This window comes from Trichomycterus rosablanca, chromosome 9 (genome assembly GCF_030014385.1).
Source record: "Trichomycterus rosablanca isolate fTriRos1 chromosome 9, fTriRos1.hap1, whole genome shotgun sequence".
Classification (NCBI taxonomy): Eukaryota; Metazoa; Chordata; class Actinopteri; order Siluriformes; family Trichomycteridae; genus Trichomycterus; species Trichomycterus rosablanca.
In genome coordinates this window covers 8,488,555-8,505,195 of record NC_085996.1, presented here as the reverse complement: position 1 = coordinate 8,505,195, position 16,641 = coordinate 8,488,555, and the positions used below count along the sequence as shown (strand labels likewise).

The 16,641-nt window shown below is 43.4% G+C and overlaps 1 protein-coding gene across 3 annotated transcripts in view; it reads right to left on the bottom strand.

The window, feature by feature from the left end:
* Positions 1-16,641, bottom strand: part of tab2 (TGF-beta activated kinase 1 (MAP3K7) binding protein 2) — a 40,821-nt gene that overhangs the window by 2,065 nt on the left and 22,115 nt on the right. For 2 of the 3 annotated variants that reach the window (XM_063001104.1, XM_063001102.1), the window contains exons 3-7: positions 9,511-9,693; positions 7,203-8,730; positions 3,467-3,627; positions 2,765-2,858; positions 162-257 (exon numbers count right to left, since the gene is read on the bottom strand). In XM_063001104.1, the coding sequence (XP_062857174.1) occupies positions 162-257; positions 2,765-2,858; positions 3,467-3,627; positions 7,203-8,730; positions 9,511-9,612 (1,981 nt within the window). In that variant the 5' untranslated portion in view covers positions 9,613-9,693. The remainder of the gene's footprint in view (positions 1-161; positions 258-2,764; positions 2,859-3,466; positions 3,628-7,202; positions 8,731-9,510; positions 9,694-16,641) is intronic. The other variant, XM_063001103.1, reaches the window with a different exon arrangement.

The following is a 16,641-nucleotide window of genomic DNA, read 5'->3' as shown; positions in this document are numbered from 1 at the left end:
GAGCCCATCGCACCAGAACACAAAGAGCAAAAAGTGGAACAGCAAGCAGCGAAGGATTAGGAAAAAAGAGGAAACATTTTGAACATAAAGGACAGAAGAAAAAAAGCTAAAAAGCAAGAGGTGTGTGTGTGTGTGTGTTTGGCAGGAGAAACAGTACTCACCTGCTGCTGGTGTACCTTTAGGTTTGGGAGGGACGGGGCCAAGGAAGCCGAGGTTGTCGTAGAAATTATGGATTGCACTGGGATTGAAGTGTGGTCCTGAGATCCAGACAAAACAAACTCGGGTTACACATCCACACCAAACAAGTGCTTTCTTGTCAGTTATTAACTAAACACCTGCACCACATCTGGCTCTAAAACACCTGAGAGTCAGTGTGTCAACAACATGAGTCAGCACAGACACACGGAAACACAGACTCCCAAACTCACAGAGACACGCACACACACACACACACACAACTTAACATCTACAGGATCTAAAAATGCAGAATTATTTAGCATGAAACAAAGCCTGAACTTTCTCTCTCTCTCTCTCTCTCTCTCTCTCTCTCTCTCTCTCTCTCTCTCACACACACACACTCGCACACACACACACACACAGAGAGAGCTTTTAGCTTTGCATTTTTTTTGCAGATTGATTGATCCCAAAATCCCTTAATTTAACAACTGCACACTAATGCTCCCGATTCAACACAAGGTTTCTGTAAATCAGCCGTTCCACCCACCCAGCTCAGAGGCTTTTTTTTTTTTGGTGATTGCTGGAGACAAGATGGATTTACAATGTCTGTTTAGAAAATATTGTAACACTGTGTACTTTTCTGTGTGGTTCTTTAGTGGCACAACAGAAAAGCATTCATCTCCTCAGCCTGAGGTTGTGAGTCGGAGCTCTGATATAAGAGTGGATTGTCTGATCTGGTTTTCTCACATCAGTCTCGCACAAGCAGCTTATGGTTACGCATCTTTTTTGAGCCTGCGTTTGGACGAGAGCCGTTAGAGCTTCCTTCGAAAACACTGATCTGCCCAATTGCATGAACAGAGCAGCAGAAAGTCACCTGACTGTTCTGTACTCTCTGTAAACGCACTCGAAGTTTAATTTTGCATGTTTGACATAATGAACTGCATATTATGATTTAGGGAAAAAAGTGTCACAGAACAGGGTTCAGGCAAACAATGAACGTGATGCACGCGCTTTTGGCATGGCGTAGAGCTGGAGAGCGTGTCAGAGAGGTACCAGGAGGATCGTAAATCCTTACTCATGAGCAGTAGCAGGATGTCATTCAGGAAACAACTGCTAGTTAACACCACAATAGCAGCACATTAGCTGTGTTCAGGCTACAGGAGGAAGTTAAGGCCACATGTGCTGAGATATTTATCTGTGTGAACCTGCTCGACACAACGCCACAACCGACAGCCGGTTGCTAATCGTGCTGCTCTGAAAGATTCCTGCCGTTAGTATTGTTGAGGTCTGCAGAGTATCTTTGCTAAATGGTATTACCCATGTTGTTTATATTTATGTTTATTACATCTATTCATGATTGATAAAATGATTTTATAATTCATGCTCTGTCATATTTGCTTGTGTCGAGCTGAAGAGGAAAAAAACCCTGGCACTTGAATATCACAACTAGCATGAAATAAAAAAAATGAGTGTGGGGAGCATAAACAATAAAATGAAGCTCCGTTATCTTGGACACATTAGGAGAAGAACCAATTGGGGGTCCAGGTGGTGCAGCAGTAAAATACGCTACCCCAGTGGGTTGTGATCAGGATCAGCCTAGCCATTGGGAAGTGACTTCCCAGTGTGCTCTCAATGCAGCTCCGAAGCCCGGATACAATAAGGTGGGGTTGCATCAGCGTGAAAACTGTGCCAATTAGTACGCGATCCAAAATGATCCAGCCAAAACAATAAAATGAACGGAAACTCAATATTTTTGTGCGGTTGTAGCAATATCTATAGCTGTAGTAATCGTCTACGTGAAACGATTGCCCAGACTGAATAAAAAGGCAAATCTAGAGAGTTATACTTGGTACATCTGAAAGAAACTGCAGATATGAAGTGTTGCAAACCAGTATGCTATTATTCCAACTGCAAATCTGGACATCAACATGTCCTCATGCAGAAGCTGAAGCATGTCTGATTTCACTGTCTAATTATTAGAAGTCTGTGAAGCATTTGGTCAATAACGTTAAGGCAAAATCTTCACTATCGTTTCCCCAGTTTGACGTGCACACACTAATTAGGGTTTCTTCTGCGTAGACAGGATTTTGTATCAGCTCAGGTTTAGATTTAGTTTCCCAGGTGGTGATTATAGGTCTGGTCAGGCGTCTAACAGGTTGTACATATGCAACCTCTGATGGCTGGTCCTCTGCACCAGTGATTGATGATTTGCATTGACAGGGGAGCAGGTTTCTCCATACGTGGACCGGCTCTCTGTGAGACTTATGAGTACAGCAATATTTTAAACTTTTTGGAGGTTTTCTAACAAATGGACTTCACCGGCACCACCACGTTACCACTCAGCTGAAAATGATCCACCACCTAGATCGAGCCTGTCCAGTGGTGGTCATATGGTGACCTTTTTATTAATGGAAGGGGTAGAAAGGCTCCATACATTCCAAACATTTGTATCGAATTCTTGATTGCTACTGGTGCTCAGCTTGTTCATTGGGGGTTTATGGACCTGAAATACATTTGACCTGACGCTGTGCGGAACAAAAATGGACTAAATTCAGATTGTGTGCGTCAGTGTGTGGATTTGACCTACCACGTGCCTGCAGGAGGTCGATCTCTTTAGTTAAACAGTCGATATCTATCTGCAGTAACCTGTTCTTACACCTCAGCTGCTTCATCTCCTCAAGCTAAACACACACACACACACACACACACACACACACACACACACACACAAGACACACACACACACACACACACACACAGAGTTGTTCAGTTGGCCCAAAATTATAACAGTAAATAAGTTTAAACTCTAAACAATAATGGCTCCACCTGTGTATAGAACCCAGGACATTTTCACTTTGAGGTGACAGTGATACCCACTGCACCACTGTGCTGCCACAAAAAACATGAAAATGGTTGGTTGTTTGTTTTTGTAACGCCATGTTGTCATATCTATGACATTCATGCCAGGAATCTGTGTTTTATGCTTGTTTTAGTTGTTTAACATGAAAATGAAATGTAATAAATAATGACAGTACTGCTAGTGTACTAACCGGCACATATCATACTAGTAATACGTCGGCCACGATGTGTTTTCTTGCCAGTATTAAACGGGTCTTAGCACTTTTTGTGCCAATACTGGATATGTCTGTGTGCACAGTAGGAGTGCACACCATTGCTGCTGAATTTAAGGCTGCATGTACCCATGCACACAGTGTGTGTAATCCCTGACTGAAACAACGAATATACAGCTTCATATATGATAGTAAAGTGAAATGATTCTCAGGCTTACAGATGGTATCTGAGAGACCGAGTTGGACCTCTGCAGTCGTCTCCTCGTGAGGTCATTCTCCATCTCGTTAACCTCCTCTTTCAGCTTCTCCAGGTTCTTCTTTTTCAGCTTTAGCTCGTGACACAAACGTTCCATGCGTGCCTTCTGATGCACCAGCAAAGCTGAAAAACACACAATGCCATTCCATTAGCACTTCTAACAAAGCACAATATCTCTGATGAACCAACAATGCTGAAACATGCACAATACCTAAATCTTCAAAATCTAGGTTTCATAACCAGGCTCTCTTTCTTAGGGCTAAGAGAACCACAGATGCCAATTAAAAAGCAGTGGCAGACCAGTGGGCAAGATACTAGACCAGTGACCAAAAACTTGGTCCTGTTTCAAGCCCCACCACCGCTAAGCTGCCAGAGTTGCCTTTAATCCACAACTGTTTGAAAGCGCCAATGTAAAAGTTCTGTTAATGTAAATTAATGCAAAAATTAAATCAAGGCTGTATAGTCTAGTCATGTGATCAGCAGAGAAATTAAAATATTCATAGCTGCTCATGGGACATCTGAATAATTAGTCTTGGTATATTGTCTGTTAATTAAATAAAAAAAAATGGTATTCTTTGCCATTCTTTCAGTGTAATAGGATCATTTATCATGAGATTGTTAAAATTAAGAAATAGGGGTGCTTCAGTGGCACAAAGGTCTAAGCCTCTTGAGCTCAAATCTCAGCTGTGCTATCAACTGCCCAGGCAGCCACAAAGACATGACCGGGTGGCTATCAAACGGGCTCTTTACTGCTGCTGTGATTATGGTCTCTACTGGCTAGTCAAAGCACCCGCACAAGAAATGGCTGCTTTGCGGAAGTTCTCAAGTTTTGCAGAAATCAGAAAAACTCTCCAATTCCAACAGATTTGACCAAATTAGGGGTTTAAATTAGGGAGCCAATACATCAAAGCAAAGCCCTGTAGTACAAAGGATTAGGCCACCCTGTCATGTATCACAGGCCTGCTGGATTGCCTTTATTAATGTTAAATATGCTAACTATGATTAAAAGCTACCAGGAACCAGTAACAGTTAGTATGAATCACTAAATCTTTCACACACACACACAGGATACAGTAACATATGTGCGCTCCTGTACAACACACACAGACTGCAAAATCTGAATCAATGAGTCCCCACGTCATCAAAGCTAACTTCCATATAAGGTAAAGCCTGCCCTGCTGCTGCCCGTTTTACTCACACACACACACACACTCACACACACACACACACACACTCAAACACACACACACACACACACACACACACACACACACACTCTCACACACACTCTCACTCACACTCACACTCACACTCACACTCACACTCACACTCACACTCACACTCACACTCACACTCACAGAGAGAGAGCTAACAAAGATAACCCAGCTTTGATTGTAAGAGGTGTGAATATACACCATTTATCCAAAATCCGCCTCAGTGTCAACAGTGTGTAGTTTCACATTCAGGAATAAAACACACATGCCCTCCTTGGCAGGACCGAGTGGAAAAAAAGCATTTTACTACTACTTTGTAAAAACGTATACCATTACTCTTAATGTAACCCAGGCTGGTGTGCTAGCAGACCTCAGGCAGCACAGAAAATTTTGCTCAACTTTCTTTTCAGTTTCAGCAAGAAAAACAGACAGTAAATACATAAAACATGCAGCTTCTTCCTCCACCAGGTTTCATCTCAACAAAGCTGCTCGTTACCACAACCAGTATCAACAGAGTCATTAAATAAAGGCAAGTGGAATTATTCTGACAGAATTCCTTCTGCTTTAAAGTTAATCCTGATGGGTGAGACTGGTTTCCACACAGTACAGTATAGCCTGGAGGTGGAACTGTGATGGTGAAAACCTTGTAAAAACGACATGAATGTGGTTGGTATATTGTGCAAGACTGCACTCAAAGCTCTCATTCTAATTCGCCACATGCCCCAGGCTTGCAGTGTTGTGAAATGTAGAGCATTACGGGTTGAATGAAGCCAATATTTTATTACCTTTAGACATCTGACTGTCATGGACAGTGTTAAATCCAAAGGAATGCTCCCAAAATATTTATTTAAATGTGAAGAATGAACCATTGATACTGTATCTTCAATTGCCCCACAGGAAAACAATTTATGGGCATTTATGGTTGTAAAGTTGTTTTGAATAGCCAGTAGGGGAGCAGTTTTTAACTTTGGGCGTCAAGATCGCATTTGGAAACACCTGATATACTAGTAGATTGTTGTAATTTCTGTAAATTATAAACCTTTTAATAACAATAAATAGCAAACAACACCGTTGTTTAATCAAAGCTGGTAAAAAGGTCAATTTAGCCATCCGGCTGGGCTGAGCGGCCACATGAACAATGATTGGCCTGTTGTTCATATAGGGGTGGGGTAGTAGTAAGCCGGATAGGGTATGCGACATCTGCTGGCTGATTGATGGCGCCTGCACAGGGGCGGAGAAGGAGTGCGTTGATCAGGGTGTGTCTCTCCGTACACAGGGCTGATCCGCATTAGCACTTGCCTAGTGCAGGTGAGAAAATGCATACGGCTGCTGCCCATGTGTCGGAGGGGGGCGTGGGTTAGCTTCAGTCTCCTCAATCGGAGCAGGGATCGCCATTAGTGGAGAGGAAGCATGACTCAATCGGGCAATTGGACGCGCTAAGTCGGAAGAAAAAGGGGAGAAAACTAAATACAAAAAAAAGGTCAATTTAATTTATTTTTAGCAGCTGACGCTTGATTGAGCTTAGTGTTTAAAACCAAGGCTGCTGAATGCAGATTCATCCTCACCCCAACACAGTGCGTATGTGTTTTACATAGTCATACACAGGAAGAGTTTTTATCTATTTATTTATTTCGATGTTTTACGCAATGGTTATATTTATGGCAGGAAGGGTAGGTAATTTTTATCAGTCTATTGCCCTTGTCAAGTGTTGATTTAGTATGTTGTTTATATATGCGTTTGTTTAAACCAATGTTTTAAAGAAATTGAGGATTGTTTCTGTTGTGGCTTATAAAAAAAAAAAAAAGCTTTTGGTATTGCTATACATTGTTGTTCTTGTACGTATTTAAGGCATACAGTCAGTATACTGTATAACAGAAATAGGTCATTGGAAAATATCCTAGAGTGGGGTAGCTTCCCCCCCATATAAGACAAGCGCATACACAGAAAGAGTCAGAAAACTTTTTTCTGGGTTTCCCCCCCCTTATCTCCCAATCTAGTCGTTTCCTATTTCCGTTTGTGAATCCGCTGCTGCTTGTACAACCGCCAATCTGATCTAGGAGAGCCTTATCACCACACCACCCCTCCGACATGTGTCCAATCTCTGGCTGCTTCTTATCACCTGCCAGTGTTGGGTTCCCACAAAGAGCCATGCTAAGCTCCATGTGACTCCTTTCCCACTTGCGCAAGCCCCCGGACCAGTCCTGGAGACTACATATAGCAAGCGACAGCGAGAAAAGGCACCGTCTGACAACTGTGTTAGTGTGGATACCCGGGAGGAGCGGTGGCTCTGTAGAGATTTAAACCTATCAGTGCTGTGCTAGTGCCTTAAAACACTGTGCCACCTGAGCAGCCTTTGAATATATTTTTAGATATTTATATTATTTGCATATTAAATGGCAGAATTATTCGGCATTAAAATCCCAAGCAGAAGCTGTTTAGCATTTTAATCACATTCAAACACACGCACAAATTCCCTTCACTAACCTTGTGTATAGGCAGCATCATCAGAACCCATACTGGGCCGGCGACTTTCGGTGGCTCTTGGGTGAGGTGAGGGTGGCTCGGGCAGGCTGAGGACCTCAGGCTCTGCGTAGTGCTGATCACCGGGAACACTCAGCATGTTGGTGGGCTCGAAGGTGGGCGACACCACGCCCGGAGAAACAGCGGGCGGCTTGTTGGGCGAAACTGTAATTTTAAAGGTATACTTGGTGTTGGGCTGCGTTACCACAACCCGAGGCGATGTGGCTACACCTCCCGCCCCCACTGAGGCGCGGCATTTGGGTGGGTGGTGATGAATGTACGCAGGACCCATGCTGACTTGTCCACCTAGGCTCCGGCCTGCTGCCACAGCAGGATGAGAGGGATTGGCCGATATGTAAAGAGTGGGCGGGTTCCGAGGACCACTCTCATCCGATGACGCATTGGCGGAGATGTAGAATTTGGGCTGTGTGCGGCCGGATGGCGCGATAAGCCCGCTTTCATCCGATGGTGTTAAGGTAGATGCAGTGGAAGGTGGCGAGGCGGCGATGTAGACCGTGGGCTGGCTTCGACTAAGTCCCGCCCCTTCGATGGAGAGCGGAGCGGAGGATGAGGAAGAGGTTGACGGGCAGGATAAAGATCCAGAAGCACTCGCAGGTCGTGGGGCCATCAGGGTGGCTGTGGGGCCGACCGCAGCAGGTCCTCCCACTCGCTGTGGGGATTCAAGCTTGATCTCAATCTGGTTCTTCTTTGACCCTGTGGAGATGTTCTGGATGTTGAACTGGCTGAAGGAGGGTGGGGCTGGTGCCATTGCTGATAAGGATGAAGATACAGATGAGGATGACGATGAGGAGGAAGAGGAGGGGGCCTGAGAGACTGCAGCGGATGGCGCTCCAAAGGCAGAAGGTGGCTGTGCTGTGGTGGGTGAGCTGATGGGCATGTAAACATGTGAGGTCTGGTGATGCTGACCGCCTTGATGAGAGATCTGCGCAACATAGGGGCGAATGTAGATGGAGTTGGGGCTGTTCGGGCCCGCCTGAGGACCGCCGTGTATGTGCAGCGATGTGGGAGTGTTTCGGCCCGTGTTGGGCGCCAGAGTCACCGTGATCGGGTTAAAACGGGGAGTCGACGGTGGGGGTCCGACTGAGCCGTGACCTTTGACCCCAAGCTGGTAGAGGCCCAGGTGCTGCGGCGGCTGGGGCTTTCGTGCCTGCTCCATTACACAAAAAGCGTTCAGCGAGGCAGTGGGCACATGTGTGTGAGTGTGCGACTGAGGTTCGGCTTGGTAAAAGTCTGAGGCCGGGGTTGGAGGGCCGTTGACGGGCCCGTCGCTCAGGCTGTGTGAGAGAGTCCTGCTACCGTTCATCTTCACTGAGTCGCGCTGTACGGCACCATGGGTATTCTGCGACACGCCCACGTTGAGCTGGGTCATGTGATTGTGCAGGTCGGTCACGCTCGGACTGCCCTCGGTGTACAGGAACTTTGGACTCACTTGGTTCAGGTACTCGCAACACGCCACCAAGTTGTTCTTATTCTGAGAGAGAGAATAAAAGATACAGAATCATGCGTTGTTATCAGGATCATGATTTCTGTATTTTATTAATGACTCTAATGGTACTGGTAACAAGGAAGTCATATTCTTTACATTCCCATGTTTTAAATTCATGTTTTAAATGAAACTGGCCACATTGCATATCGAGCAGCAAAATTCTGTCTGTTGTTTTGGTCAAATAAAAAGAGGCACTGACAGTCTGACCAAGATACAGCTATAACAGTGAAGGACCAGACTGCTGGGTGAATGGTCAACACAGAGAAAACAAATACCCAGAAGGATAATCAGATAAAAGGTTAGACAGGTGAACAGAGAAACAGCTCAACGGGTTAGGAGACTGACAGCAAGACAGCTAGATGGATAAAGGGACAACAAACTAGATGGGTAAAGAGAGGGACAGATAGACAGGTAAACCGACAGAGCTAGATGGAGAAGGGGAGAAAAAGTTAGACAGTAAACAGACACAGCGCTAGACGGATAAGGGGACAGACAGCTAGACAGGCAAACATACACACAGCTAGACGAGCTGACAGAAAGCTGGATGACTAAACAGAGACACATCTAAACTGGTCACTGAACATACAGCTAGATGGGTGAACAAAATAAAGAGTTGGACGTGTATACAGCCACACAGCTCGACAGTCAGTCAGAAATAGATCAACCATAGTATCCTCACCATGACGGGAAAAACCCTGAAAATATCACTGAATGAAAGCTTTGATTTATTTTTTAAAATAAACACACATGCATTGCCGCGCCCACCTGTTTGACACACTGAGAGACGACACCCTCAGGCACTTCTGGAAACTTCTGGCGCAACTGCTGCACAACTAGACTGTCAATCCGCTGGTTTCCCTGTGCCATTCGGGGACTGCCAGGATGGAACGGAGTGAACCGCAGCGCACACACTCATGCACACACACACTCGCTCTATCCCAGCATCGTCTGAATGAGAAACAGACAAAGACAAATTGAAGAAGTGTAAGTCACAAAGGTCTTAAACATTGAGACTAGAAAGAGCTCAAATCTTGTAGTACTTCATTTAGTATGGCTACAGATAAAGCTTCAGATCGAATACATCCAAACAATATGAAATAAACAGACCCTGAGACTTTAATGTTTTTTTTAAATTCAAGTCGTCCCCCACCCCCAAACAGCAAACGCTGTGGTGCTTTCTGAATCAACAGGTACAAAACTGGTAGGATGTTTTTATGCAGCAGCCCTTAATCACAGGGTTACATTCACCAGTAAAGGCTGCAATATGCCTCCTCTGACCTGCATCTGGGAACAACCTGCACACACTTTGAGAAAACTTCTAAAAGTGCCATTCTCATGGCTTAATGTACCAAATCAAAATGCTTGCAGCTATGTCTCTGCTATGTATCTGTTTCCTTTCTACTAAGCTGCTTAAAAACCTTCTGTCATTTGTATTTAAGTTGTTTTACTTTGGTAGTAAACACTACAAATTCAGTTTTAAAGCTGCCGTTTTGCCATATAAAACCGAGTTAGTCAGTTTCTGTTCTGCTGTGTAATTTCCTAGGAACTAGCCTTGGTCTTCAGCTGGTAAATCGCAGTCCATCCAGCCTTTTCATTACATGGTGCATTTACAATGAATAAATTCCTGAAGTAATGGGGTTGTCTTTTAAATTTGAGTTATGTGGTGTTACTGTCTTGTTCGACCACTCAACAGACATTTACATTTACATTTTTGGCATTTAGCAGACGCTCTTATCCAGGGCGACTTACAGAAGTGCTTCCATAGTAGACATTACTTTACTCTAGTTCAAGTAGACAACAGTCCAAGAACACAAATCTGCTAAAACCCTGTTTCAGCAGATTTGACATAATTGGTGTCTGATGGTAGAAAGTAGGAGACAGAGGAAGTTGTGTTTATAACCCCTAGTCAGCTGATATAAAGATGCACCTGACTGCTTCACACGTGTTAGAAAAGGTGTTGGATAGCCTGTGGCCCTCATTTGCTAGCAAGGTTGTTGTGCAACAGTCAGAGGTCACCAGATCTTTCAAGAGAAGTGAGCATATCAAAACAGGGTGCAAAAAGAGAAAGGGAAGGTGATTTGTATCCAGGGGTTTCAAATAAAATAAATGCATCATCATATCTGAGGCATGTCCATTCCACAAAACTAGCAATTTTCTCGTCAGTATTTAATGCAGACACATTATTTTTGCAGCAGTTCACCAGAGCCAGAGACTCAAAAACATCTGGAGGGTTCATAGTTTTCGGTTCCCAAACCATGACAAGCTCAACAGCAGAGATGGATTCATAATGGAAACTGTCAGCAAAGCAAAAAAGACAGCTTCATTCTTAGTGCCAATATTCACATATTCACAGCATCACAAGCACACACAGAGCTGCTGATAATCAGGATTTTTAACGGTTGCCTACACAGTTTCACTGACTGTTTCTAAATATCTAAATGATTGATGGTTTTATTGCCTTTGTTGCACTGAGCACTTCTTTCTTACAATAACAGCATAACAGCCAATCACAGCGAGGCAGGACAGCAAAACAGCAACGCTCAGTAAAAAAAGTCAGGATGTGAAATGAAGATTATTTTCATGGTACAAGGTACATAAATCCTTTTTGAGGTTTACATTGTCATGGGTTTAGAGGTGTCCTTCATGGCAGCCTTTAGGCCTATAGCAATGTAAAGCTTGCTTGACGGTGGACAGTGTGACCTGGTTTTTAGCAGCTTCTTATAGACCACTGAAGTCGTGCGTCATTCTGTAGTCCTCGTTATGTCCATATTTGGAGACCCGGGTCTAACTCAGATTTCCTATGGGGTTTTCAAAAAATCGGTTCTAACGCATCCTGTGCTAAATAAACATGTTCAGAACCCTGTACGTTTTGTCCTGTGTACATTTTTCTCTTGTACATCACTGGATCCTCTGGATTACGAGGTTGTTAAAGGGTCGTAATACTAATAATGCTACACGAAAGCCAACGCTACTGCACATTAATTAGACGTCACTGAACTACACCAATCAAAACGACGGAACGAGCGGCCCAAAGGCGTAACACCCGACCATCCTCGCTTTCTACTTTAATGTAGCTAACTACTAAAAATATCAACCAAAACTTGTGAATATCACTCCACTGTTACTCTGGTGAATCGCGCTGCTTCGTGCGGTTATTTAAGAGGCTTATAAAAGAAAGAAAAAAGAAAACATTAAGAGGCTTCAAGTTTAGTGACGTCAATTCAGTGCGCAGTAGCATTAGCTTACATGTAGCAATATTCCTATTTTGACTCGTTAACGACTTCATAATTCAGAGGATCCAGTGATGATAGACAGAAGAATCTCCATAAAACAAAACCTAACAGCTCTGGAACATTTTTTATGACTACAGGATGCGAGAGAGGCAATTTGCGAAATCTCCATTCATATTTCCCATTCAAAATTTCTCTTAGACCCGGGTTACCAAATATGGGCATAACAACATGGCGTGGCCTACAATATGACGACTCGACTTCAGTGGTCTATTGATGGGAGAGCTGACACTTTAAATTTTACATACATTTCATGCAAAACTGCATAAACTGTCAGTACTGTAGGTTTATTCGCTCATCTAACGCAAATCAACGCTCATCTTGTGACGGCCGTTTTTTAATCAACAATGCAAGACATGTTAATAGGAAAATCTTTGATGTTTTTCATATTTTTGGACACTATATGCTCGTCGGTTAGCCATTAACTTATGGTGGGAACATTTGTATCCAAGGGACTTTTCTTAAAATATTGTCACAATTTATATGCCATTTATATCCTCTATTTACATTTCTATTTCCAATGCTGCTACATTCCGTTGGTGGGTCATGTAACCATGAGGGTGGTTTTCACTTCTGCCCACAGTTTCCTTGATTTTAAACCCACACTATTTTAACACTTCCTGCTGCTCTAGAAACAGACCTTTCTAAAGTCTTGATAAAGAAAGTGCTGTATGGTGTCCTGTCTTCTCCACAGAGCTCTGGATAGATTACAAACTTCTCCAGTAATCAGTCAGTGTTGCACTACTCCCTTCAGCTGATCCAACTGCTGCACTGAGCCAGTGCTGCTGCTACTGTAAGCTCTAGCTGAGTGCTGTTTCCCATCAAACTGAAACGTCCCCCACCAACACTACAACTTCATCAGCAAATCAAAGCTCAGCCCAGCCATTTCACTCAACCCAAGATGGGAGATAAGCAGAGAGAGAGAGAACTTGTGCTTATCCGAATCATAAATGTCGAGCATTTACTGCCGTTCAACTGAGACTCATAAACACTGAGAGTTTCAGAAACAATGCAGAAAAGAAACAGTGATGGTATATTAACCGTGTGCTCACACTACTGAGCCACAGAGCAACAGAAGTGCAACACTGAGTCGTAAGCACATGGAGACAAGGTAACAAGAAAAATAATGAAATTTACATTTATGTTTCCCGTTTAGACTAAGTTCACTGACAGACCCCAGGTTAAACATATGCTGTGTCATTTTTATTTATTTATTTGTTTGTTTGTAATTTGTTTTAATTAATCTGCAGCTCGATACACCAATGACAAGCATATTTTTCAACCTTAATCATGCAGTGGCACGACCCACAGCTAGCTGCAGCCCAACAGTTAGAAACAGAGACAACTCAGAACGGGCGCACTGAGCATACTTAGTTCATGTTGCTTTTCAACAAAAAGGATTTGCCAAGACAGAGGAAAGCGTAATTAGTTGATTAGTCTGTGCTCTGCTATCAGACGAGCTGAGCGCCAACACAGACATGGGGGTGGCGACACAGGGGATTCCTCATCGCTGTTGTAAGAGGGCCTCTGCTGGCTGAGGGGCCTGAACAAAAAAGACTCTCCAACCCAGTGCTGCTACCTGACTGCGGAAACGAAGGATGGATAAGGTATCATGTGATACACGTGATAACACGTGTACAGATTTAGACATGCCGGAGAGAGCAGGTGCAAGTCTGCAGCATTTATCGACCAGATGGGGTAAGGGGAGTTTGTGCAAAATAAATTTATACTGGAGTGTATAAAGAACGTGTATAAAGCAGGTGTTAGCAGTGAATTGGCCACTGACCCTTTTTTAAAAGCTCAATTTTAAAAAACTAAAAAAAAACCCCACAAATATTAGGTAATCCAACAGAACCTTTGCTTTCTTCTCTAGTTTAATCTTAGAAAATGAGGAAGTCCCAATTTTTTACTCTTAAACAATACCCTCATGCTGCAATACAGATCCATGTCTGTGTATCTGTATGTTATAATGAAGAGAGGTTTGGTGTTATCCTAGAATGCCCTGTAAGAGGCCTCCCTGTATCTCTGAGTGTTTAATGATGGGGCCACCATGCTATCCCAGAATGCCATGCAACGGCCTGTGGCCCCTGCCTGCTTCCAATCAGCAGCCAGCTGCAGCCTCCGGCACTGAGGAATTTCTGATTTCCTGCCTTCACTGCCTTCAACCCCACACACATGCACACATCTCTACTGAGGGGTGGGCATCCGAGCAAAACCACCCCAGCTCGACCAGCAGCATTTGTTTGGCTGGGAGTTTTTCCACCAGTGAATTGGACGAGCACATTTCTACCCCACAGATCTCACACATACATACACAAGATGTGCTTTACCATTTTCATGGATCCCTGAACCCAGTGAGATGTGAAAAAGAGAGAGCTGGGTGACTCTTTCTTAGCTGATTGTCTTTCCTGCAGTGTGTTTACCATCTGCATATCAAAAACCAGACTTTTGTAGTGAGGACTCCACAGCAGCTGTGCAGGATTCATCCTGATGAAGGATTTGTGCTGACTAAGTAGAAATGATTTGGCAAGCAACAAAGAAAACAGCCTGAAGCCTGTTCATCAGCTTTTACACAGGTTGGAATTTGTACTCAAGCATCTGTGCTCATTTTCATAACAGGAATGTACAGTTGTACAGTTCTTCTTTAACCAGCACCACTGAAGTTCACACCACGATGTGCCATTGTGACCATCTAGACCGAAGGTCTTGCCTACAACAACACTAAAACCAATTTAACTGCAGTTTTCACCCCTAATTTAAGTTAAACTCAGAACGCCATTATACACTGGGCAGGAACTGCATTTTAACTCTCACTGGAGAAGACTTGGCCGTTACCATCCCTAGCTCACAGCCTAAATATATGCTGTTGGTCATATTTAGGGCACTACTAGATTCACTGCGAAAAGTGCTTAATTTCAATGACCTCAATTTTCAAATATCGCAGATCTCTCAGATTTTTTTAAAGAAAAGTGCCACATTTCACAGCAGTCATTAAATAACACTCATAAATTAAGCGATGTCCATTTTTGACCCCGCCCCCCTTCTGCATCCACATGATCAGTTGGGAGTTTTCCAAACTCAGGTAGTGTTTTTAGCTGCTTTAGACTTTGACATCTTGGACATTTTGTCTAACCGGAGTTTATGATGTAAGAAATTAACTGCACATAGACAAACTATCAGGAGCAGAATATTGGCTTGTTCTTTTGAGGTGCAGCACAGAATACAGAGAGATGATCACATGTGTAGAGAAGCACGCTTTTCCTTTGATTATGGAATCCCCAAAGAGACAAAATTCACTCAATACATAAACACACACAATACACATTGTCAGCACACTACAGAAAACACCACAGAAAAGTCTGTTACACTAACTTAATTGCTGTATGATTGCCAGAACAAAAGTATGTGGACGCCTGACCTTAGCATGTTGTGCTATCCAATCCCGAAGTGCTATTTCAGCAGAATGATCAATCAGTTGGGATTGTTCAAGGTCTTCTAAATGGGAAAGGAGCTAGAGAGGACCGCACTGCTTATCAAGGTTGTTTAGTTTTTCCCCTTACAGTTTTCCACTTACAGTTTACACATAAATGTCTTTTTGCACTTAACCAAGAACTGAAATGTTTAAGCGTGATGTGGGCAATTACGCGACCACTGCTGTACATCCGTCAAGCCATAGAGGCACTAGGCACTATTTTCCTATTAGCATAACGCTAACAGGTACCTATGTGCTTCCATTCCACACCCTGAGCAGATTTAGATCCAGTCTCCATTTAGGTCGGTCAGGGCAAAGTGACATGTCTTAGTAACAGTTTTTTAAAGAAATAAAACACTGTGTGGTTTGGTGTTCTGTGCACTGCCAAAATGTCTCTAACCATGAAAGAAGCTGCAATCGCCTCGAAAAAAAAAAACCAGTTGGCCGAACTGTTGGCTGAACAGAGTGATTACTATAGAAATCGGCATAATAGACAACGTAAAACAATCTCCTGAAGAGCTTTATTTAAACACTAAGAGCCTGTAAACGCTGTTGCGCCAAAATGTAATTAAAGGCTCTGGGACAATCACAGAGGACACGGCTGACCAGAAGCTGCTTCTGATTTACCCAGGATTAAATTACACGCTCAAATTAAGGTTTAAAAGCTTTGCTAAAATCTTAAGAGATGTGAATCTTCCGCCTTTCAGGCATCATTAATTTAGATCATTCTTGTTTATAAGTGGCGAGTGTTCTCTTTTTAGCTCTTTATTTGTCATCAGTGGTACATTTTTTCATATCAGCTGAGCCATAAATGAAACGGCAGCTGCTTCGTTTGCCATCATATCAAGCAGCACAGGCAGTGCAGTTAGTTTCCACATGGCTATCTGGTCCAAATCCTTAATAGAAATGTTAGGAGTACAATGCATTACACAGCAACAGCTAAACTCTACACAGAGCTGCTCTTGTACCCACACACCCCTCTGCTCCAGTCCTGCAAGGAGCAGCAGTGCTGCTAAATAAATAAATCTGAGAGCACAGTCAACAGGAAGCATCTGGTCCACGTTAGTGAAGTTAGAGAGAGAAAAATAGAGCCGAACAGTACGAGGGCACTCGCAGAACAGCGCTGCCAGGCCT